Below are 26,166 nucleotides of genomic sequence, written 5' to 3' on the forward strand. Positions count from 1 at the left end.
TCACCCACCTATGAGCTCTATTATACACTCACCCACCTATGAGCTCTATTATACACTCACCCCTATCAGCTCTATTTTACACTCACCCCCATCAGCTCTATTATACACTCACCCGCCTATCAGCTCTATTATACACTCACCCGCCTATCAGCTCTATTATACGCTCACCCGCCTATCAGCTCTATTATACACTCACCCCCATCACCTCTATTATACACTTACCCGCCTATCAGCTCTACTATACACTCATCATCCTATCAGCTCTATTATACACTCATCCCCATCAGCTCTATTACACACTCACTCCCATCAGCTCTATTATACACTCACCCCCATCAGCTCTATTATACACTCACCCACCTGTCAGCTCTATTACACACTCAGCCCCATCAGCTCTATTATACACTCACCCCCTATCAGCTCTATTATGCACTCACCCCCATCAGCTCTATTATATACTCACCCGCCTCTCAGCTCTATTATATACTCACCCACTTATCAGTTCTATTATATACTCACCCACCTCTCAGCGTTATTATATGCTCACCACCTACATCTCCATTATATACTCACCCACTTTTCAGCTCCATTATAATTGCCTATTGTCTCTACACACAGGGTGGCCATGAGTAAGAATCAACTCAATGGCAACCCAACCAACTCAATGGCAGTGGATGTTAATTCCCCTCTTAGGTCATATGCCTACAACATTGCTTGGTACAAAGTAGCCATTAAATTCATAAAGGTTGAGAGATGAACAAATGAACAAACAAGAAACAAATGAAGAAACTATCGGATTAAATACAGGACCAGGGGAAACACATTTGACATAGGGACTTCCTTTGTCCTGCTCTCTTTCCCCTGAAAAAATAAATGATAATAAGTTAGCTACCCTTTCCCCCAAATAAGTCACTGCTCACAAGGAGATAATGATGTATAGTTACATAGGACAGCTAAGATAAGAATTCTGAGTCCTTGCTTTCTCCTTCATTTATCCCTTTCCTTCTACATTTAAAATACTGAAACTGAAAATTTTAGCAGGCTTAAAAGCACCTAAGCACGTGCCTGACTCTATCTTGATTCGCCTAATGCCAGTCTGTGTTTTTAAACCATCTGTAAACTTACCAGTGTATGTACACGGGGTAAAAAGAGTGAATGACAACATTTTATTTAGGCCAGAACTCTAAAGCATCACTTAAAGCTGAGCACACCTCCTCTGGCCTGCAAAGTCAGAGATTTATGGGAACTAAGGCTTTCTGACCTCCTGCAGGATTTATGTTTGCTTTAAATAAGCTTTTCCTCTTTGTAATGCAAAAAAAAGAAAAACAAGTTTCTTTCAGTGACTAACTTGCTGGCATAAACAGATATGTTGCTCAGTTCCTTTATTGCCTGATCTTTTTACCCTTCTTACCCAGTGCTTGTCAAATATTTAATTTAAGGTTTTGTGTGAAAATAAGCAGGCTCAACTACGAGGCCCAAAATTTCTTGCTCTAAATTTAACTTGCTAATGAGGTGATGGGAAAAGATATCCATGCATTCAAACTCCAGACTTTAGCCAAGAGCATTTTAGCACACTTATTCACAGATCCGCTCCGTGTTTGGAGGGTATCACCTACCTTAGAGTGGTTTCATCAGAAGCAGGACTTGCCCACTTGAGCTGTCCTTGCAGGTAAATCAAAGTTTTTCAGAGGGAGGTATTGTGACTTCAAGATTTAGATGCTCATGGCTTTGAAAAAAAGGTTGTTGAAAGAGGCTTACGTTCAAAGTTAGTTACCTTAGACAGGCTCATTCCCAGGGCTGTGAGTGTTACCAAGCCAGCACAACAGACCAGAGCGCTGGAGCTGGAGAGGCCAGAACTCGGTGGGATGTTTCCATCTACCAGGCAATTCATTCCAGTCAGGTTACTAAGACCAAAGTGTTCCTAAAAATAGAGGAGAAACTGCACTAGCAAATTTACTGTTAAATCAGGAAGTAATAGAAATGTTCTTTCATTCCCCCACAGAGCTTAAGTCTATTGATGGACTTATTTTACTATTTACAGAAACTACTTATACAATTCAAACATGATATTTTATTTAATGGCTCTTGGCCATAGGGTAAGGTAATCTGAAGATTACTTTTTCCTTTGTTCAACAAAAAACTCCTGATCTATTTCCTAAATGTGTCTTGAATATTCCTTTTCTTGACTATCAGTCAATTTGAATGAATATAAAAAATATATATAAAACAATTATAATTCATTTTCTCAAGTATGAAGCAAAACATACACAATTATTTGAGAGAAAGGTTAAATCTCTATCAAGCACATTGATAACAATAAAAGTCTTAACCCAAATAGTGGCTGTTTTTTTACGGAATGGCTTTCTTCAGAAGGTCCTCTGAAGAAAACAGTTCCAGACTTTCTCAGTTCTGCTTTACTGGTGGAAGCACCTGGGCACAAGGAGATTAAGAGACCTTCCCAAGATCACACTTCACATAAAGAGGGAGCTGGGAATAGAGCCCAGGTCTCTGATTCCCGTTGATAACTTCTCCACTGCAGTTAGAGACCTGGGCCAGCATACTGTCACTGTGATTTAATGCAAGTCAGCTATATGAGAAAATCCAGAGTTTTACTAGAGTTCATAGATACAATTTAGCCATATGGTAGTTTTCAAGAGAGTCCAATTACAATTCAGCCACAAGTGAGAATGCAGACCCTGCACAATGCAGGGAAACACTATTTCTGCAAATAGGAAAGTCCAAAGAAAGAATCAAACCGTGATCTAAAGATGGAAAGCTCTTAGGCTATTTAGATGAAAATCAAGGATTAAGATGCCTCCGATGATATCATATCCTAACCTTCATGGTTTAGGATTAAAAACAAGTTCAAGGCCACCTCTTCCTTTAAAAAGAGTATCATCATATTTGTAAATTACTCAAAAGACTCCACACCGAAGTATGCAATGCTATTATATTACACAATCATGCATTTCATCATACATATTATTCTAGGAAGAAATTTCAGTAAACTAATTAGAATAACCAAAGGAACAACAAAACTCTGCAAATGAAAGAGTCTATGTTCTTCCTTAATTTTTTGTCTTATTTTCCTAGTCGGCAGAACAAACTCAGCACAAAAGAAGATAGTCACTTGGATGTGTGTCTCTTCTTGACTTTAAGTCATCTAAAAATTTCCTTTCTAGAAATATGAATTATAAACTGAAACACTGCTGCTGCCAATGCCCTTTCATGCAGAACATCAGACAGCTTGTTAAAAAAAAAACCACTTGGAGAATACCATATATTTAACCATAAGCTGGTCCACAGGGTGTCTTGAATATGAATCATCCTTACAAACTTATCACGCAATGTTTAAATTAAAATATACAACAGATTCAAAAACACAAATGGGTTTTGCCAAATCCTGTAATAGCTCTATCCCAAAAGGATAACATGTTCAGTTTAGTATAAACAGGTTATCCTCTGGAACTTTCTACTATTTGAATTAGAAGGTTTCCGAACAGGCTAACATTTAAATTTTTTTCTGCCAAAAGTTCATCGTACAAACCTGCTTTCATATATAAGTTGTCAAACCAAAGATGATGGCTTTAAGGCCTAAAATGCTCAAAGACAACCCAAAGCAACAAGCATTATTTAGGTCACTTTACCAGGTTACCCATATGCTACAAAATGGCATTTAGTTATAAAGTAAATCAAATTGTATTTACCAGGAAAATGCTTCCAAATACTGTAATTCCCACTAATGTATATGACAAACCAGATGATGTGAAGATTTAAAACCTGCCAATAACTTTTCCCAAAAGTTATCATTGCCACGTATCTCAAAAAACTAAAGCACGCACACGAAAGAAAGAAAGGAAGGAAGGAATACGTGAACTTTAAGACCAGAACCGTCCTTGTTATTCTACACAAGAGTCACTATACTTAAAATAATTATTGAAGTATAAAAGTGACTCTAAAAAGTGGCAAATATTTTCTTTTTGCCTTTTAAACTTTTTAAATTACGAAAGTAGAAATATTTCAGCTTCTTATTCTTATATGACATTAGAGCTGTTCCAATGTTTCTAGGAATATACTTATGCTAATAAATTTACTGTCTCTGAAATAAAAATAGCAGTAAGTTACCGTTTCTTATGCCCTTACTATGTGTGATTACAGTGTAATCCTTGCAACAACTCTGGAGGGTACAGCACTGTCATCATTTTACAGATAACACATTTGAGACTGAAGGGGTTAACATACCTGGGTAGAGCCTGGATTCTGACTCTAAATCCTGCTACAACATATTCCTACACAACCCTGGAACAAAATTTAAATAATAATACAAGAATATATCCTCTAAAAGAGAATGTGAGCAAAGATTTAAAAACCACATAGATGTCAGATGCACCTGACCTATGAATAACCAGTTTTAGGAAAGACCACTAGTGCCCCCTGTGAACACAACCCAGAAACTGCCACACCTACTCCATCCCCTGAAGCATATGTAATTAGTAAAACAGGACCGAAATATTAGTATTGAAAGAAGGGGACAGAAATGGTTTAAAAAAAAAAAAACCACTGCCGTCGAGTCACTTCCAACTCATAGCGACCCTATAGGACAGAGTAGAACTGCCCTATAGAGTTTCCAAGGAGCGCCTGGTGGATTCGAACTGCCGACCCTTTGGTTAGCCGACCAAATAAAATAAATTTGACATGGTAAACACACCATAATTTCAACTGCTAATTTGCGCCTCATAAGCTGACTTACCTGAATTCCTTTAAATCCACATAGGAAATAGTTGTGCCACACAGGCTTGGTTTTGTCAATCTGAATATTATTAGCACTTGTACTGAAGTCTCTGCAAAAACAAAAGATACCATTTATTCGTTTATGTCTGTAAGCCATGGCCTCCTGCAAAAATCGATGGCTGACTGCTGCCATCTAGTGCCAATACACTGATACTGAACTCTCCTTTTCCATTTACTTTCAATATAGGTACTTCACCATCTACCCACAAACAAGGAACACCTCCAGCTGCTAAATGTTAAGAGAGGAAGTGGTAGTGACCCTCATGACTAAACCACCACCAACTGATCCTCTTTATTTCCTGAAACGGAGAGGAACCAACATATTTTAACAATCTACCTTTTTTTTTTTCTTATTTGTCCTCATTAAGCTGCTGGAAACCACATGAACGCTAATCATCTTGGCCCGCTGTCTGGCATACCCCTAAGTGTAACAAGAGATCTCAAAGCCGTCTTTCTCCAACTCTCTTCTCTGCCACTCATTCGATTTTACCAGCCGCACAGTTTAAGGGGAAAAAGGAACAAATGAAATAAATAATAATTCTAATGAATAAAATAAGATTCCATAACTATATAATGATAAAGAACAAATAAAAAACTAAATGAAAGAAAGAGGAAAGCTCTTCCATATGGCAGAATGCCAACTAATAGATGTAGAAGGAATGATTGAAATAGAAAACGGCTATTTGGCAAACTCCACAATAATCGTCTCAGGAAGGAATACCATCAATCTGTGGGTAAAAGTTTGATGAAAAACAAGATATTTGCATAGCCTCAAAGTGTTTCCCCACAAGACACTTACTAACTGCAAAGGGCAAAAATAGCAACTTTATGGTAGGAAAATCTGGCAGACACTGCCTTAACCAAATAACCAAAGTTGGCATCGCCAGTACAGGGATACCATGTGCCTCCTGATAGGACACAGTACGGACACAGCAGTTCTATGGTATTCTTGTCAGAAGTGCACAACCTGAGTCTAATCAGGATGAAACACTAGACAAGACAAACTGAAGGATATTCTGCAAAACGACCTGCCAATAACTCATAACTGCTGAGGTAATGAAAGACAAATCCCAAAGAGGTGTCACAGATTAAAGGAGACATGGCAACTAAATGCAACCCGGATTAAATTCTGTACTAGAAAAATTACACTAAGGGGACAACTGGCAATATTTGAATAGGTCTCTAAATCAGGGAATAGTATTACAGAAAGATTACTTTCCTGATTTTGATCATTATTCTATGGTCAAGACGTAAGATGTTAAAATTTAGAGACTCTAGGAGTAGGGTAGGTAGGAATTTTTGGTACTATTTTTGTGACTTCCTTACAAATAAAAAAATAAAATATCAAAATGAAAACTAGATAATAGACAGGCTCGAAATCAGCCAAAGGACAGAATACTTGCAATCTTGAGATGGGGGGTCAGTTAAATGAGGACAGAAATGAAGCAATATTCCCCTATTATCTGAGGGTTCTCCATATAATGTACTGAACAACTACTCGGTGCCAATCACTGTAGTAGATGCTTTTTAATTTAATAACATGGGTACACTGTCTTGATCAACAAATATTTAATGACCACCCGAGTATGCAAGGCTCAGGAGGAAACAAAGGTAAAAGACACAGAGCTTGTCTTCTAAGTGTTTGTAATCCAGCAGAGTTAGTATGAACACTAACAGGCAGTACTGTCATGCAGTGGTGTGCAATACAGGGTGGGATACGAGGCCAAGATGGTATCATTTCTGTAATTAGCCCTGGGTGGACGGGGGATGGCCTTCCTGAAAGCTTGAAGGTTTAGCAACTTTCCGAAGACACACGCAACCAGACTCCAGCTCACAAGCTGTTTACCATTTCCCACAGAAGTTAAAATATGGTACTCATAATCAACAAGGAGTCACAGGATTTGGAAAGCAGATACAGCTACATGTCATGGATTGAATTGTGTCCCCCAAAAACATGTGTAAAAATTTGGCTAGGCCATAATTCCCAGTATTGTGTGATTGTTCACCATTTTGTCATCTGATGTAATTTTCCTAAGTGTTGCAAATCCTACCTCTATGATGTTAATGAGGTGAGATAGGCAGTACTTATGTTAATGAGGCAAGGCTCAATCTACAAGACTAGGTTCTGTCTTAAATCAATCTCTTTTGAAATATAAAAGCGAGAAATGAGCACAGAGACAGGCAGACCTCATACCACCAAGAAAGCAGCACCCGGAGCAAAGCATGTCCTTTGGACCCAAGGTTCCTGTGCAGAGAAGCCCCTAGCCCAGGGGAAGACTGATGACAAGGACCTTCCTCTAGAGCCAACAGAGAGAGAAAGCCTTCCCCTAGAGCTGGCACCCTGAATTTGGACTTCTAGCCTACTAGACTGTGAGAGAATAAATTTCTCTTCGTTAAAGCCATCCACCTGTGGTATTTCTGTCACAGCAGCAGTAGATAACTGAGACACTGTGTTAGCAAAACCACCTGGATTTTATTCCAAGCTAAGCAGAGATCTTGAAAGTTAGCACAAGGAAAAGAAAGCCAGAAAGGGAATGGGGTGCTTTATTAGCAAAAGCAGAGAAGGAAATCTGCAAAGATGAGAAACATGAACTTTGATGAGAAGTGTGAAGGAAAAAGCTAGTAAGTGCCAGCTCCTACAGAAGTAGAAGCGTACCTTGTTTGTCACAGCAGAAAACCTGCTCTTTGATTAGTTTTTCATCTTTGCTCTTTGTGAAACCCCTGTCCTGTCTCTCTACGTAGCCTTTCCCTGAGGATCAAAATCAGGCACTCATTTTTCCACCAACCCTCCATTCTGCATTCCATCATCAAACTGCTTTCTCCACACCTGCTCCCGTATGGCAGAATGCTGAGAGAAAAGACCCAAAAATGGGCAGACATAACTTCCTACACTGATAGTTTCCACTTATGTATTTATTTCTTCATTCACTTGTTCTTCCAACATTGTCCCTGCTGTGCGCTATTCACTGGGCTAGACCATTTACAATAACAATAGCACCAAAAAGTATGAATGCTTAGAGGTAAATTTGACAAAAAGATGTGCAAGATATGTACAACGAAAACTACAAACCACACAATTACTGAGAGAAATTTAATAAGACCTAAATAAATGAAGGAGGCCTGGTGGTTCTGTGGTTAAGCACTCAGCTGCTAACCAAAAGGTTGGCAGTTCAAAGCTACCAGCTGCTCCTTGGAAACCCTATGGGGCAATTCTGCTCTGTCCTATAGGGTTGCTATGAGTCAGAATCAACTCAAAAGCAATGGCTTACAATTATAGGTTAAATAAATGAAGAGACATACCACGTTCATGGATTGGAAAATCCAATATTGTTAAAATGTAAATTCTAACAAAATTGATCTATACATTTAATGTAATCAAATCCAAATCCCAGCATGCTTTTTCATAGAAATTGACTATATGATTCTAAAATTTGTATACAAATGCAAAGGATCTAGAATAGCCAAAACAACTTTGAAAAAAATGAACAAAATTAGATTTGATTTCAAGACTTATTATATAACTAGCAAGATAGTGTGATATTGGTGTAAAGTCAGATAAATAGATCAATGGAACAGAATAATATCCAGAAAGCCCACAAATATTTTGTCAATTTATTTTCAACAAAGATGTCAAGATAATTCAGTAGGAAAAGATAATCTTTCCAACAAATGGTGTGGAACATTGGCTAGGCAAACACACAAAAAAATAAATCTCAACCATTACCGAATATCATATACAAAAATTATTCAAAAATGGATCACATAACCAATGTCATAAAACAATATGTGTACTGTTTAATGCGATGCTTGTTTCTTCTGTAAACCTTCATCTATAGTACAACAACAACAAAAAATTGGATCACAGACCTAAATGTAGAAAGTAAAACTTAAAACTTGTAGAAGGAAATATAGGAGAAAATTTTAGTGACTTGGGGTTTGGTTAAGATTTCTTAAATACAAAACAAAAAGCTCAAACAATGAAATAAAAAAAATCAATAAGCCATACTTCATCAAAATTAAAAAATTTCCTCTTCAAAAGACACTGTAAAGAAAATGAAAAGTCAAACCTCAGAATGGGGGGGAAAAAAGTATCCAGCTTACATCTACAATATGTAAGGAAATATTCCAGCCTAATAATAGAAGACAAACAACCCAATTTGAAAATGAGAAAAAGCTTTGAACAGAACCTTCAACATAGAAGATATAAAGATGTCAAAAAACTACATGGAAAGATGTTAGAGAAAAGAAAAACAGAAACCACAATGAGATACTACTCACATTTTTGAGAATTACTAAGTTAGCAACTCCCACGTCTGTCAGTCTGTCGCAATATGGGGGCTTGCGTGTTGCTGTGATGCTGGAAGCTATACCACCACTATTCAGACACCAGCAGGATCTCCCATAAAGGAGAGGTTTCAGCTGAGCTTCCAGACTAAGACAAACTAGGAAGAAGGACCCAGCAGTCTACTTTTGAAAAGCGTTAGCCAGTGAAAACCTCACGAATAGCAGCGGAACATTGTCTGATATAGTGCTGAAAGTTGAGCCCCCCAGGTTGGAAGGCACTTAAAAGACGATTGGGGAAGAGCTGCCTCCTCAAAGTAGAGTTGACCTTAATGACTTAGATGGAGTAAAGCTTTTGGGACCTTCATTTGCTGATGTGGCACGACTCAAAATGAGAAGAAACAGCTGCAAACATCCATTAAAAATCGGAACCTGGAATGTACAAAGTATGAATCTAGGAAAACTGGAAATCACCAAAAATGAAATGGAACGTGTAAACATCGATATCCTAGGCATTAGTGAGCTGAAATGGACTGATATGGGCCATTTTGAATTGGAGAATCATATGGTCTACTATGCCAGGAATGACAACTTAAAGAGGAATGGTGTTGCATTCATTGTCAAAAAGAACGTTTCAAGATCTATCCCGAAGAACAAAGCTGTCAGTGATAGGATAATATCCATATGCCTACAAGGAAGATCAGTTAATACGACTATTATTCAAATTTGTGCACCAACCACTAGGGCCAAAGCTGAAGAAACAAGATTTTTATCAGCTGCTACAGTCTGAAATCGATCGAACATGCAATCAAGATGCATTGATAATTACTGGCAATTGGAATGCAAAAGTTGGAAACAAAGAAGAAGGATCAGTAGTTAGAAAATATGGCCTTGGTGATAGAAACAATGTCGGAGATCAAATGATAGAATTTTGCAAGGCCAACGACTTCTTCATTGCAAATACCTTCTTTCACAAACATAAACGGCGACTATACACATGGCTCTCGCCAGATGGAATACACAGAAATCAAATTGACTACATCTGTGGAAAGAGACGATGGAAAAGCTCGATATGATCAGTCAGAACAAGACCAGTGGCCAACTGTGGAACAGACCATCAATTACTCACATGCAAGTTCAAGCTGAAACTGAAGAAAATCAGAGCAACTCTATGAGAGCCAAAATTTGACCTTGAGTACATCCCACCTGAATTTAGAGACCATCTCAAGAATAGATTTGACACATTGAACACTAGTGACCGAAGACCAGACAAATTGTGGAATGACATCGAGGACATCATCCATGAAGAAATCAAGAGGTCATTGAAAAGGCAGGAAAGAAAGAAAAGACCAAGATCGATGTCAGAGGAGACTCTGAAGCTTGCTCTAGAACGTTGAGCAGCTAAAGCAAAAGGAAGAATTGATGATGTATAAGAACTGAACAGAAGATTTCAAAGGACATCACCAGAAGACAAAGTAAAGTATTATAATGACATGTGCAAAGAGCTGGAGATGGAAAACCAAAAAGGAAGAACACACTTGGCATTTCTCAAGCTGAAAGAACTGAAGAAAAAATTCAAGCCTCAAGTTGCAATAGTGAAGGATTCCATGGGGAAAATATTAAACAAAGCAGGAAGCATCAAAAGAAGATGGAAGGAATACACAGAGTCATTATACCAAAAAGAATTAGTCGATATTCAACCATTTCAAGAGGTGGCATATGATCAGGAACCGATGGTACTGAAGGAAGAAGTCCAAGCTGCTCTGAAGGCATTGGCGAAAAACAAGGCTCCAGGAACTGATGGAATATCAATTCAGATGTTTCAACAAACAAATGCAGCACTGGAGGTGCTCACTTGTCTATGTCAAGAAATATGGAAGACAGCTTCCTAGGTAACTGATTAGAAGAGATCCATATTTATGCCTATTCCCAAGAAAGGGGATCCAATCAAATGTGGAAATTATAGAAAAATATCATTAATATCACACACAAGGAAAATTTTCCTGAGGATCATTCAAAAACGGCTGCAGCAGTAAATTGACAGGGAACTGCCAGAAATTCAGGCTGGTTTCAGAAGAGGACGTGGAACCAGGGGTATCACTGCTGATGTCAGATGGTTCCTGGCTGAAAGCAGAGAATACCAGAAGGATGTTTACCTGTGTCTTATTGACTATGCAAAGGCATTCAACTGTGTGGATCATAACAAATTATGGATAACATTGCAGAGATGGGGAATTCCAGAACACTTAATCGTGCTCATGAGGAACCTTTACATAGATCAAGAGGCAGTTGTTCAGACAGAACAAGGGGATACTGATTGGTTTAAAGTCAGGAAAGGTGTGCGTCAGGGTTGTATTCCTTCACCACACCTATTCAATCTGTATGCTGAGCAAATAATACAAGAAGCTGGACATATGAAGAAAAACGGGTCATCAGGATTGGAGGAAGACTCATTAACCTGCGTTATGCAGATGACACAACCTTGCTTCCTGAAAGTAAAGAGGACTTGAAGCACTTACTAATGAAGATCAAAGGCCACAGCCTTCAGTATGGATTGCACCTCAACATGAAGAAAACAAAAATCCTCACAACTGGACCAATGACCAACATCATGATAAATGGAGGAAAGACTGAAGTTGTCAAGGATTTCATTGTACTTGGATCCACAATCAACAGCCATGGAAGCAGCAGTCAAGAAATCAAAAGACGCATTGCATTGGGGAAATCTGCTACAAAGGACCTCTTTAAAGCGTTGAAGAGCAGAGATGTCACCCTGAAGACTAAGGTGCGCCTGACCCAAGCATGGTATTTTCAATTGCATCATATGCGTGTGAAAGCTGAACAATGACTAAGGAAGACCAAAGAAGAATTGACGCCTTTGAATTGTGGTGTTGGCGAAGAATATTGAATATACCATGGACTGCCAAAAGAACGAACAAATCTGTCTTAGAAGAAGTACAACCAGAATGCTCCTTAGAAGCAAGGATACTGAGACTGCATCTTACATACTTTGGACATGTTGTCAGGAGGGTTCAGACCCTGGAGAAGGACATCATGCTTGGCAGAGTACAGGGCCAGCGGAAAAGAGGAAGACCCTCAACGAGGTGGACTGACACAGTGGCTGCAACATTGAGTTGTAAGGATGGCTCAGGATCGGGCAGTGCTTGGTTCTGTTGTGCATAGGGTCGCTATGAGTCAGAACTGACTCAAGAGCACCTAACAACAATAACAACAACAAAAGTTAGCAAAGATATGGTGCAACTGGAATTCTCATACAGTGCTGTCTGTTGTTAGGTGCGGTCCAGTCTGTTCTGACTCATAGCAACCCTATAGGGCAGAGTAGAGCTGCCCCATAGGGTTTCCAAGGAGCAGCTGGTGGATTTGAACTGCCGACCTTTTGATTAGCAGCCAAGCTCTTAACTACTATGCCGCCAGAGCTCCACACTGCTGGTGGGAATGTAAAATGGTACAAGCACTTTGGAAAAAGGCAGTATCTTAAAAAGGTAAACATACTTGGACCATATGACCCAGAAATTCCGCTTATAAGTATTTACCCAAGAGAAACGAAACATATGCCCACGCAAAAATTTGTATATATACAAATGTTCACACAGCATTTTTATAATAGTCAAAAACCAGAAATAGCCCAAATGTCCATCAACAGGTGAATAAATAAAAATCATTGTGGTATATCCATGCAAAGGAATACTACCCATCACGTGGACAATCCTGGGAGGAATGTTGCACACTCCTAGGGGGGCTGAAGCAATCAAGCCCCGTGCCTACAGCAGGGATCTTGGTAGTTCAGCTCTGCTTCCCTGACTCATTCTTCTCCATGTTCCTTCTGTAGTTCCTGGGATCATCTCCCTAATAAACTACCTTCATTTAAATCTGTCTCAAGTTCTGCTTTTGTGGAAAATGAAACTGAGACTATATTCATCATTGTGGCAATGGTTCAGTGAATTTGAGTAAGTCAATATGACAAAGTATAATGTAGTGATTTTTAAATGTTTGCAAACAATGACAGAAAAACGTGTTTGAGGTAATGTAAAGTTTTCTTTAAAGGGTACAAAATGTACATAAGATATACTCTCAACCACGTAAAATGAATACAAAAAATAATAATTTATGCAATAAGCTCGACACAAAGTAAGGATTTCTATAAAGGTGTCCCTGGCTTTTTGAAAGTTCACTTGACACCACTTCATTTTTACGAAAGACCTACACTAGTACCTGTTTTCACTAATGGAGAGAAATCCCAAGAGAATTTTTGCTTTTACGAAAAAAGGCAAAAAGTGGAAATAGCATTCAGCGTATGTTTTGCAGCCAATCATTAAAGAGGTAGTGCCCACCCGAAGCAGTGAGAGTGTCCTTGCCAAGCTCCTTCCCCATGAACTATACACAGCATCTAGGCATCCGCCACCATAGCTCTGAACTGTGTCTGTGAGCATCTGTGCTTCATTTCGATTTACTCTGTGCATCTGTTAGCAAGACTTGTCCTAAGACATCAGAAAAGCCTTCAATGATCTGGTAGGTTACTTTTTGGATCTGGGAACACTCAAAAAAAATTTTCCCATATAAATTAATGATAATTGCTTCTCCACTTTATGTCATTTCAGCTTACAAAAGATTTTACAGGAACACTCTACTTTCGGATAGCTGGGGAAATCTGTATCTTGCATAACCTCATACAATGCCTGATCAAAGCCACTCAAAATTTTACATGAATGAATGAACAGTATTGCAGGCAAACTATCCAATAAACAATAAGCCAAAAATATAAAAATATGCCAACTTTATACCAAAATCTTTTTTTAATCAAATCCATCATAAGAAAATAAGATTTAATGGAATGCAAAGATGGTTCAACATTAGAAAATTCATCAAAGTAATCACTGTATTTTAAAAAACCTAATCCTTAATGTTAAAAAGACATTTAATAAAATTCAATCTGAGGAAACTGATAATATGAAACAGAAAACTTACTTAACTTGATAAAACATATATACCAGAAACTTACATTAATAATGTACCAGACTATATGCTCAACACTGAGGCTAAGGCATTGAAGACAGGCAACAGTACCAAAGTCACACAGTTTACAATACACTAAATCTTGTAGATAAATAACCAGATAATGATAAAACAGCAAGGTAAAATGCTATGAAAGAGAATTACAGTAACATAGGAAAAATACCTGACCTGAATTTCCTGGAGATAGTTACCTCAATAGACGCTAAATACCTTGTAGGCAAGGACAGAATTATTTTCATCTTTGTTCATCTTCCTTGAATAAATGAACGAACAAATAAACAACAACAAAAAAGTTGCTGTAGAATCAATCCTAACTCATGACAAACCAATGCATAAACAAACATTAATTACCTTAGATTCTTCTCAAAGTCAGTTACAAATTTCCAGTTAATTAAATGATTAAATAATTGCCTCCTAAATTTGGGTACAAGCATAACATCACACACAGAGAGAGCACAAATCACATACACATGTTGTTGTTAGGTGATCGAGTTCTTTTTGACCTATAGTGACCCCCTGGGACAGAGAACAGCCCCATAGCATTTTCGAGGCTCTATTTTTTTTTTTTTTTTTTTAATCATTACGGGAGCAGATTGCCAGGTCTTTCTCCTAAAGAGCCCCTGGAGGGGTTCAAACTGCCAACCTTTCAGCTAACAGCTAAGAGCTAAACCATTCTGCCACCAGGGCTCCTCCTTACATTAGCAATCCTAAATACTCACGGGTACAAGGAGTTTGTATTGGCCAGTTGGATAGTATGTGTTTTCACAGGTTCCACAGCTATTAGCATATCTTGTTCTATAGCAATAGGAAGGACAGAATATCCACAGTAATCTATATGCTCTCCTAGAAAAGAGAAAAAGCATATTTTATCATTGTTAGCACACGAAACAAACCAACAAACCTCCAGTAAGTAAACATTCAGAAAAACGTTGACCACAAGTAAGGTTTTAACCAAACACAAAAATGCTATGGGCAGAGAGTAACTCTCTTTTCTTTTTCCCAGGCATCTCAGGAATTTCTGCTAGTCATAAGAATACCAGTTATTAGTTTCTGTGAATTTTTGGACTTTTTAAAATCTTTACAAGTTTTTTGTTTGTTTTTTCACTTTCCAATTCATAATGGAGGTCACTGGGTAGTGCAAAGGTTAACACACTCAGCTGTTAACCAAAAGGTTGGAGGTATGCGTACACCCGGAGGTGCCTCTGAAGAAAGGTCTATTGATGTACCTCGGAAAAATCAGTCATTAGAAACTCTATGGAACATTCTCTAGAAAAGACCACATATTAGGTCATAAAGCAAGCCTCAGCAGAATCCAAAAAATCGAAATATTACGAAGCATCTTCTCTGAACAAAAGGCCATAAAAGTGGAAATTAGTAATGGGAAAAGAGTCAAACACTTGGAAACTGAACAATACCCTGCTCAGAAAAGACTGGTTTATAGAAGACATTAAGGATGGAATAAAGAAATTCAGAGAACCCAATGAGAATGAAAACACTTCCTATCAGAACCTTTGGGACACGGCACAAGCGCTGCTCAGAGGCCAATTTATGTCAATAAATGCACACATCCAAAAAGAAGAAAAGACCAAAATCAAAGAATTATCCCTACAACTTGAACAAATAGAAAGAGAGCAACAAAAGAAACCCACAGACACCAGAAGAAAAAAAATAATAAAAATTAAAGCTGAGCTAAATGAAATAGAAAACAGAAAAACAATTGAAAGAATTCACAAGACCAAAAGCTGGTTTTCTGAAAAAAATCAACAAAATTGATAAACCACTGGCCAAACTGACACAAGAAAACAGGAGAGGAAGCAGATAACTCGAATAAGAAATGAGATGGGTGATATTACAACAGACCCAACTGAAATTAAAAGAATCATATCAGATTACTATGAAAAATTGTACTCTAACAAATTTGACAACCTAGGAAAAAATGGATGAATTCCTAGAAATACATTACCTACCTAAACTAACACAAACAGAGGTAGAACAACTAAATAGACCCGTAACAAATGAAGAGATTGATAAAGTAATAAAAAAAAAAAAAAATCCCAACAAAAAAAAGCCCTGGTCCAGATGGCTTCACTGCAGAGTTCTACCAAACTTTCGGAGACGAGTTAACACCACTACTACTAAAGGTATTTCAGAGCATAGAAAAGGACGAAATACTACCAAACTCATTCTATGAAGCCAGTATATCCCTGATACCAAAACCAGGTAAAGACACAACAAGAAAAGAAAATTATAGACCTATATCCATCATGAATGTAGATGCAAAAATCCTCAACAAAATTCTAACCAATAGAATTCAACAATATATCAAAAAAATAATTCACCATGACCAACTGGGATTCATATCAGGTATGCAGGGATGGTTCAACATCAGAAAAACAATTAATGTAATCCACCACATAAATAAAACAAAAGACAAGAATCACATGATTTTATCAATTGATGCAGAAAAGGCATTTGACAAAGTTCAACACCCATTCATCATAAAAACTCTCAGCAAAATAGGAATAGAAGGAAAATTCCTCAACATAATAAAGGGCATTTACACAAAGCCAAAGCCAACATCACCCTAAATGGAGAGAGCCTGAAAACATTCCCACTGAGATCAGGAACCTGACAAGGATGCCCTTTATCACAACTCTTATTCAACATTGTGCTGGAAGTCCTAGCCAAAGCAATTAGGCTAGATAAAGAAATAAAGGGCATCCAGATTGGCAAGGAAGAAGTAAAAGTATCTCTATTTGCAGATGACATGATCTTATACACAGAAAATCCTAAGGAATCCTCAAGAAACTACTGAAACTAATAGAAAAGTTCAGCAGAGTATCAGGATACAAGTTAAACATACAAAAATCAGTTGGATTCCTCTACACCAACAAAAAGAACATCGAAGAGGAAATCACCAAATCAATACCATTCACAGTAGCCCCCAAGAAGATAAAATACTTAGGAATAAATCTTACCAGAGATGTAAAAGACTTATTCAAAGAAAACTACAGTACACTTCTGCAAGAAACCAAAAGAGACTTACATAAGTGGAAGAACATACCTTGCTCATGGATAGGAAGACTTAACATTATAAAAATGTCTATTCTACCAAAAGCAATCTATACATTTAATGTAATTCCGATCCAAATCCCTAGGACATTCTTTAATGAGATGGAGAAACAAATCACCAATTTCATATGGAAGGGAAAGAGGCCCCAGATAAATAAGGCATTACTGAAAAAGAACAACACAGTGGGAGGCCTTACATTACCTGATTTTAGAACCTATTATACCGCCACAGTAGTCAAAACAGCCTGGTACTGGTACAACAACAGATACATGGACCAATGAAACAGAACTGAGAATCCAGACATAAATCCATCCACATACGAGCAGTTGATATTTGACAAAGGCCCCAAAACAGTTAAATGGGGAAAAAACAGTCTTTTTAACAAATGGTGCTGGCATAACTAGATATCCGTCTGCAAAAAAAGAAACAAGACCCATACCTCACTCCATGCTCAAAAACTAACTCTAAATGGATCAAAGACCTAAATATAAAACCTAAAACAATAAAGATCATGGAAGAAAAAACAGGGACAACGTTAGGAGCCCTAATACATGGCATAAACAGTATAAACCTAACAAAACCTAATGCCATCGAGTCGATCAATATAGAAAACATTATAAAGAACGTAGAAGAAAAACTAGATAACTGGGAGCTCCTAAAAATCAAACACTTATGCTCATCCAAAGACTTCACCAAAAGAGTAAAAAGACTACCTACAGACTGGGAGAAAGTTTTTAGCTATGACATTTCCGATCAGCGCCTCATCTCTAAAATCTACGTGATACTGCAAAAACTCAACTGCAAACAGACAACCCAATTAAAAAATGGGCAAAAGATATGAACAGACACTTCACGAAAGAAGAAATTCAGGTAGCTAACAGATACATGAGGAAATGTTCACGATTATTAGCAGTTAAAGAAATACAGATCAAAACTACAATGAGATTTCATCTCACTCCAACAAGGCTGGCATTAATCCAAAAAACACAAAATAATAAATGTTGGAGAGGCTATGGAGAGACTGGAACACTTCTACACTGCTGATGGGAATGTAAAATGGTACAACCACTTTGGAAATTGATTTGGCGCTTCCTTCAAAAGCTAGAAATGAACTATCATAAAAAAAAAAAATTTTTTATGATAGTTCATTTCTAGCTTTTGAAGGAAGCGCCAAATCAATTTCCAAAGTTTTTTTTTTTTATGATTGTACGATCCAGCAATTCCACTCCTCAGAATATATCCTAGAGAAATAAGAGCCTTTACACGAACAGATATATCCACACCTATGTTTATTGCAGCTCTGTTTACAATAGCAAAAACATGGAAGCAACCAAGGTGCCCATCAACGGATGAATGGATAAATAAATTATGGTATATTCACACAATGGAATACTACGCATCGATAAAGAACAGTGAGGAACCTGTGAAACATTTTATAACATGGAGGAACCTGGAAGGCATTATGCTGAGTGAAATTAGTCAGTTGCAAAAGTACAAATATTATATAAAATCACTATTAAAAGAACGTGAGAAATAGTTTAAACTGAGAAGAAAACATTCTTTTGTGGTTATGAGAGGGGGGAGGGAGGGAGGGTGGGAGAGGGGTATTCACTAATTAGATAGTAGATAAGAACTACTTTAGGTGAAGGGAAAGACAGCACACAATACAGGGGAGGTCAGCACAACTGGACTAAACCAAAAGCAAAGAAGTTCCCTGAATAAACTGAATGCTCCGAAGGCCAGTGTGGCAGGGGCAGGGGTCTGGGGACCATGGTTTCAGGGGACAGCTAAGTCAATTGGCATAATAAAATCTATTAAGAAAACATTCTGCATCCCACTTTGAAGAGTGGTGTCTGGGGTCTTAAACCCTAGCAAGTAGCCATCTAAGATGCATCAATTGGTCTCAACCCACTTGGATCAAAGGAGAATGAAGAACACCAAGGACAGACGGTGATTATGAGCCCAAGAGACAGAAAGGGCCACATGAACCAGTGACTACATCATCTTGAGACCAGAAGAACTAGATGGTGCCTGGCTATAACCGATGACTGCCCTGACAGGGAACACAACAGAGAACCCCTGAGGGAGCAGGAGAGTAGTGGGATGCAGACCCCAAATTCTCATAAAAAGACCAGACTTAATGGTCTGACTGAGGCTGGAAGGACCCCGGTGGTCATGGCCCCTAGACCTTCTGTTGGCCCAGGACAGGAACCATTCCCGAAGCCAACTCTTCAGACATGGATTGGACTGGCAATGGGTTGGAGAGGGATGCTGGTGAGGAGTAATCTTCTTGGATCAGGTGGACACTTGAGACTATGTTGGCATCTCCTGCCTAGAGGGGAGATGAGAAGGTGGAGGGGGTTAGAAGCTGTCGAAAAGGACATGAAAAGATAGAGTGGAGGGAGAGAGCAGGTTGTCTCATTAGGGGGAGAGTAATTGTGAGTGTGTAACAAGGTGTATATGGGTTTTTGTGTGAGAGACTGACTTGATTTGTAAACTTTCACTTAAAGCACAATAAAAATTACTTAAAAAAAAAAAAGAAAATGAATAATGCTGCTCTCACCTAATGTTTCTTTTTATCAAATTATTGGCTATAGGAGGATCTCAACACCACCAAGAAAGAAGAGCCAGGAGTGCAGCACATCTTTTGGACCCAGGATCCCTGCACTGAGAAGGTCCTCGAACCAGGAGACAGAGAGAGTGAGCTGTAGCACTGAAGATGGCGAGAAGCAGTGTCAGAGAAACAGTGCGGCAGAACCAGAAGACTGGCAGGAGGTGGATAGGTCCACAAAGCAAGAAACCTGAGTGCCCTCAGGCAGCAGGCTTGCTGGTCAAGTAGGGTGCCTCCAGGCACTTGGTGAAGCTACATTTGCCAACCTACAGAGCTAGAGGTGAGTGCCTTCAGGTACGGGCTTACTGGCTGAGTGGGTATCTAGGGGCACTTGTCACAGACCTAAAAGAGATTTATAACACTTGCCCAAGCAGGGCAGAGGCTGAGGGGCAAGAGAGAGGCATGCCTGCAGACACAGCTGAGAAGAGGCTGTCCTGATCGAAGAATTGTATCCTGAGTGTTCCTGAACGTGAACTGTAACCTGGTACTTCTCTAATAAACCCAATAATCGTCAGTATTGTCTGTGAGTTGTGTGTGGCCATTGCAATGAATTATGGAACCCAGCAGAGAAGTAGATAGTGGAGTGGAAGGGATGGTTGATGTCAGAATTAGTAAAGATGGCACAAAGAGGAGGCATGTCTGACCTCCACCTCCATATGCATCAGCCTTGGGCTGTTGATCTTGATTCTCCTTCCTCCTTGTGAAGTTAGAGGAGGTCAGATGCTTCCACCACACCATTTATACAGTTGGATTCAGAAGTGGGGATTGTTGCAATGGCTCCAGACTCTTTGAAGCATGGGATTTAGGAAGGCAAAGAATGAAGGAGCTTGGGAAGTGAAACTTTTGATTTTGGGGTAGTTACTTTGGGTATTATTATCTATAATGGCTGAAAAGAAAGTAAGAGATGTTATGCTGCAACTGAGGGGAGAAAAGCCGCATCTGGAGTAGCTGGGGGCAAGGGCCAGGCCTATTTAACAGAATATTTGATAGGGGGCCAGAGTCTACTGGTTCCACCCAGCCAGGGGCCCGAGGCCATGTGCATATAACTGGGAAGATAGTCAAGGGGTGGTGAAGATGAAACTAGAATTTTTTTTTGAAGGTTGTGTTTATCTGAATGTCCTATGGATACTGAATGTTTCTCCTACCTAACGTTGAAAACAGACCAAAAAGTATGAATGTCCTATGGATACTGAATGTTTCTCCTACCTAACGTTGAAAACAGACCAAAAAGTATGAATGTCCTATGGATACTGAATGTTTCTCCTACCTAACGTTGAAAACAGACCAAAAAGTATGAATGTACTACGGATACTGAATGTTTCTCCTACCTAACGTTGAAAACAGACCAAAAAGTATGAATGTCCTATGGATACTGACTGTTTCTCCTACCTAACGTTGAAAACAGACCAAAAAGTATGAATGTACTATGGATACTGAATGTTTCTCCTACCTAATGTTGAAAACAGACCAAAAAGTATGAATGTACTATGGATACTGAATGTTTCTCCTACCTAATGTTGAAAACAGACCAAAAAGTATGATAGAAATGAATACCGATTATTATAGATTACAGAAAACATGTAACTCTACCTTCAGGCAATACTTGATTGAATACGTTAAAAGGGGAACTAGGGGAACACTGCTTCTCGCCATCTTCAGAGTTACAGCTCACTCTCTCGGCCTCCTGGTTTGAGGACCTTGTCAGTGCAGGGATCCTGGGTCCAAGAGATGTGCTACACTCCTGGCTCTTCTTTCTTGCTGGTGTTGAGATGCTCCTATAGCTTGAAAAAACATAGGCTTTTTGTTTCAAGCCAGTAGCCCTATTATAGAGTGGTAGCTTAACTTGAAAACCTGAGCCCCACCCAGAATTTGCATTTGAAAAGACAAGCAGATCCACCCAGAACTTCTGGGAGAGGAGAAAATTTGTATTTGAAGGAAGGACTTACAGAAAAAAAAAATGACTGTTTTGTTTTTTGAATTTCCAGCAAGCAGTTTGCCTTTGGGTGCACTGAAGCAAGAAAAGCCTGTGCTCATCAGAAAGAAGCCCCTTCCAGGACTGGAAGTTAAAAGCAGCCTGTGAGTAGATAGCTTGGTATGCTCACTTGCAGTGACCACCTGGGTCCACTCATGAGTGGAAGTGGGGAAAGTGCAGCAATATAGAGACGGGCTGAGTTTGGACATATTCCATAGGAGCCCATTGACCTACCCAACAGGGGCTAGAGATGAGAAAGAGAAAGGAAGGGCTGGCTGCTCAGAAGTGCAGGGAATTGTGTGGACTTCTGAGTTTATGAGTGGAGCCCTTGGACCTAGCTTATGGGAGGCTGGGATGAGACAGAAAGAGGAGGGGCCCAGCTGGTCTGAAGTGCCAAGAGGTATATGTGAACTCCCAAGCCTACAACTGGTCCCCACTGTGACCTAGACTGGATGGCTGGGGATGAGCTGACAAGAACCCTAACACATGAAGAGAAAGATGTATGACACCGTGAGCTGGTGTACATTGCTCCAATTTGACAGCTTGCTCTGGACTAGACTGCGCTTTGCTTATAGATGCAGATGCTCAAAGTTCCAATTGGAAAAGAAGATTCTTCAAAACCAAGGACCATACTTGCTTTCACAGAGTATCGGATGGATAGGGACGGACAATTTAAAAATTGGCATTCTAAAATGGGGGAAGATAATAAGACAGAGGTCCCCAGATTGCATAAAATTCCACTGCCTCAAGCAGCTTGCTTGGCATGCCCCATAGCATTACATTAAAATTCTGGTTCCCTTTCCTTAACTGCTGCCCAAAACTAGAAGAAATTGGCAGAAACTGGTTTAGGCACCATGTTCACATTCAGGATAACCTTTTATCTCATTAAATACTTCATACATAGTAACTTCCCTGCCTCTGGGTGGAGTTTAACCACGATTTTCTGAACATATAAAGCATGAAGTTATATGTAGACCCCATTGCACCTGCACAGCATGACTAAGAATGTTGTTGATGTAACTTGTATGAACTTCCTACTTGTAAACCCCTTAAAAGTAACCTTCCGGAGGCAGGGCCAGGATGGCTGACTAGGTAGGCGCTACCTCAGATCGCTCTTGCAACAAAGACTCGGAAAAACAAGTGAATCAATCACATACATGACAATCTATGAACCCTGACCATCAAACACAGATCTAAAGAGTTCACCTGAGTGACAGGCGAGCGAAAAGCTGTGCCCTGAACCAGCAACCGCTTCTGGATCCGGCGACCCACTCCACAGCCTTGAGCCCTCTTGGTTCCCTGGTGCCGAGTGGCGGGGCTGATAGCAGCTTGCTGAGGCGGGGCAGGCACAGGACACAGCCCTAACCCCTAGCCCCCTGGGGTAACCTCCATAGAGACTCAGCTAGCGCAAGCAGAGTGCACACTGATGCGACTAAGGAGAGGAATGAGCAATCATGCGGAAGCAGCGAATGTTTTCGGAGCCTGGAGCCAGCGTCCCAGTCAGAAAACCTTGGCGCCAGGCTTTAGACTGGGCACAGGGGAGCGGAGCACAGCATCCTGAGATGGTGCAAACACGGAACACAGCCCTAGCCCCCTGAAGTGACCTCAGGGGAAGGCCAGCCAGTGCGCGCAGGCAGTGCAGTGGGGGCTGACAGGAGAAGAAGTCACCGGGAGGCAGCAACTGGTTTTGGAGCCAGGAGTGCGGCATCTCAGCTGGGGAACCATGGCGCTGGGCTTTGGACCGGGAGCAGAGGAACTGACCACGGCTTCTGAGACAGCACATGCACAGGATGCAGCCCTGACCCCTGGGGGCAATCTCGACCCAGCCAATCCACACAGGCTACCTGCCCCTCGGGAATCTCAGATAAAACACTCCTCACCAAGCAAGATAAGTAACTTTGTCTATATTCCTGGGTGCTACTCTTTCCTATCTATCTGATCCCTCCCCTCTCCTTCCCAGGCTGCTTCATTAACATTGGGATTTCCTGGGCCAGAGAGTGACGTGCTCTGCAGTTTTTTTGTTTGTTTGTTTGTTTGTTTTGTCTTTTCCTAACCCATTCTTCTGGCCCGAGAGAAGCAGCTACAAAAAACCCAGGGACCAAGAATTCTTCCCTGACTTCCCGAAATTGGACTAAAAATACAGAACCAGCTCCAGCCAAGCATATGAGATCCACAGCCTTGGGCCTTCATCCCTAAAGGGAACAAGGTGGCTATTATAATGCAAAGGCAATTCTGATAGTGATCTGACTGTAATTCTTTTAGCAGATTACTAGAAAGACAAGTTTCCAAGGTCTGAAATCTCCACCTATTAAACAGAGCCCTTACTGACCCACAAGGGGGAACTGAGGGCTGAAGCTCCACCCAAACCACCTAGCCTCCTTCCATAGAGGTCTGAGGATAGTGACACCTACCAATCTGTAAAGGTACATGCATTGGGTGCCTAAGGTACAGCTGCAGAGCCCACCCACCAAAGTGTTTTAGGACTAGAGACACACCTACCTCACTGGCACTTGGGGGAAGCCTGTCAGCACCCTGCCCCCCCTGGAATGTGACCCCCTGCTGCTACTAGAATCTGGTGCACACAACTATCACCACTACTCCTTTAAGCGATTAGGTGACAGTCTACCCCACACACATGCTGAGCCAAAATCAGATTCTACTCAAGAATAGTGAATGGACTCTTAGACTTATATTTCTGGTAACAGCCCAAACCAGCTGGTAAGTGCACATAAATGATTCAAAGGCTATGACCATCAAGACAGCGCAATCTAGTAGCCCATCTACGTATATTGAAAGATAAGAATCAGTGAGCAAATATAAAGTAAATCATTACAATATCTTATAGATGACTCGGAGACAGCAGTCAATATCAAACCACATAAAGAAGCAGACCATGATTGCTTCTACAACTCCCCAAATTAAAGAATCAAAATCTTTCCCAAATGAAGATACAATCCTGGAATTACCAGATGCAGAATATAAAAAACTAATTTACAGAATGCTTCAAGACATCAGGGATGACCTCAAAAATGAAATAAGGCAATCTAAACAAAAAGCCAAGGAACACACTGATAAAGCAGTTGAAGAAATCAAAAAGGTTATTCAAGAACATACTGGAAAAATTAATAAGCTGCAAGAATCCATAGAGAGACAGCATCCAGAAATCCAAAAGATTAACAGTAAGATTACAGAATTGGACAACTCAATACGAAGTCAGAGGAGCAGAATCGAGGAATTGGAATGTAGAGTGGGGGAGGTGGAGGATAAAGCAATTCACACCAATACAGTTGAAGAAAAATCAGATAAAAGAATTTTAAAAAATGAGGAACCCTAAGAATCACGTGGGACTCTATCAAGAAGAATAACTTGCGTGTGATTGGAGTTCCAGAACAAGGAGGGATAACAGAAAATACAGAGAGAATAGTTGAAGATTTGTCAGCAGAAAACTTCCCTGACATCATGAAAGACAAAAGGACATCTATCCAAGATGCTCATCGAACCCCATTTAAGACTGATCCAAAAAGAAAATCACCAAGACATACTATCATCAACCTTGCCAAAACCAAAGACAAAGAGAAAATTTTAAAAGCAGCCAGGGATAAAAGAAAGGTCTCCTAAAAGGAGACTCAATAAGTTCAGACTACTCAGCAGAAACCATGTAGTCAAGAAGGCAATGGGATGACATATATAGAGCACTGAAGGAGAAAAACTGCCAGCCAAGGATCACTTATCCAGCAAATCTCTCTCTCAAATATGAAGGCGAAATTAAAACATTTACAGATAAACACAAGCTTAGAGAATTTGCAAAAACCAAACCAAAGCTACAAGAAATACTAAAGGAAATTGGTCAGAAAATCAATAATATCAGATACCAGCACAACACAAGGTCACAGAACAGAACATCTTGATATCAACTCAAATAGGGAAATCACAAAAACAAATTAAGATTAATTTTAAAAAGAAAAAAATGCTCAAAACAGGAAATCATTGAAGTCAATATGTAAAAAGATCACAATAATCAAAAAGAGGGACAAAATACAGGAGGCATAGAACTGCGATATGGAGAGGAAAACAAGGTGATATAGGACAATACAAGTTAGGTTTTTACTTAGAAAAATAGCAGTAAATATTGAGGTAACCACAAAGATGTCTAACAATTCCATAACTCAAAATAAAAACCAAGAAAAACATAACAACTCAGCAAACATAAATTCAACTACTATGAAAATGAGGAACACACAATTTACAAAGAAAAACATCTCAGCACAAAAAGTAAGTGGAAAAATGAAATTGTCAACAACACACACAAAAAGGCATCAAAATGACAGCACTGAACATATGCTTATCTATAATTACACTGAATGTAAATGGACTAAACGCACCAATAAAGAGACAGAGACTCTC

At 39.5% G+C, this 26,166-nt stretch overlaps 1 protein-coding gene across 4 annotated transcripts in view; it reads right to left on the reverse strand.

Moving 5' to 3' along the window:
- GALK2 (galactokinase 2) overlaps positions 1-26,166 on the reverse strand; it is a 223,618-nt gene that overhangs the window by 164,217 nt on the left and 33,235 nt on the right. For 3 of the 4 annotated variants that reach the window (XM_064291986.1, XM_064291987.1, XM_064291989.1), the window contains exons 3-5: positions 14,826-14,949; positions 4,751-4,841; positions 1,775-1,921 (exon numbers count right to left, since the gene is read on the reverse strand). In XM_064291986.1, coding sequence (XP_064148056.1) covers positions 1,775-1,921; positions 4,751-4,841; positions 14,826-14,949 — 362 coding nt within the window. The remainder of the gene's footprint in view (positions 1-1,774; positions 1,922-4,750; positions 4,842-14,825; positions 14,950-26,166) is intronic. The other variant, XM_064291988.1, reaches the window with a different exon arrangement.

The sequence above is a fragment of the Loxodonta africana genome, chromosome 10, assembly GCF_030014295.1.
Source record: "Loxodonta africana isolate mLoxAfr1 chromosome 10, mLoxAfr1.hap2, whole genome shotgun sequence".
NCBI classification, from domain to species: Eukaryota; Metazoa; Chordata; class Mammalia; order Proboscidea; family Elephantidae; genus Loxodonta; species Loxodonta africana.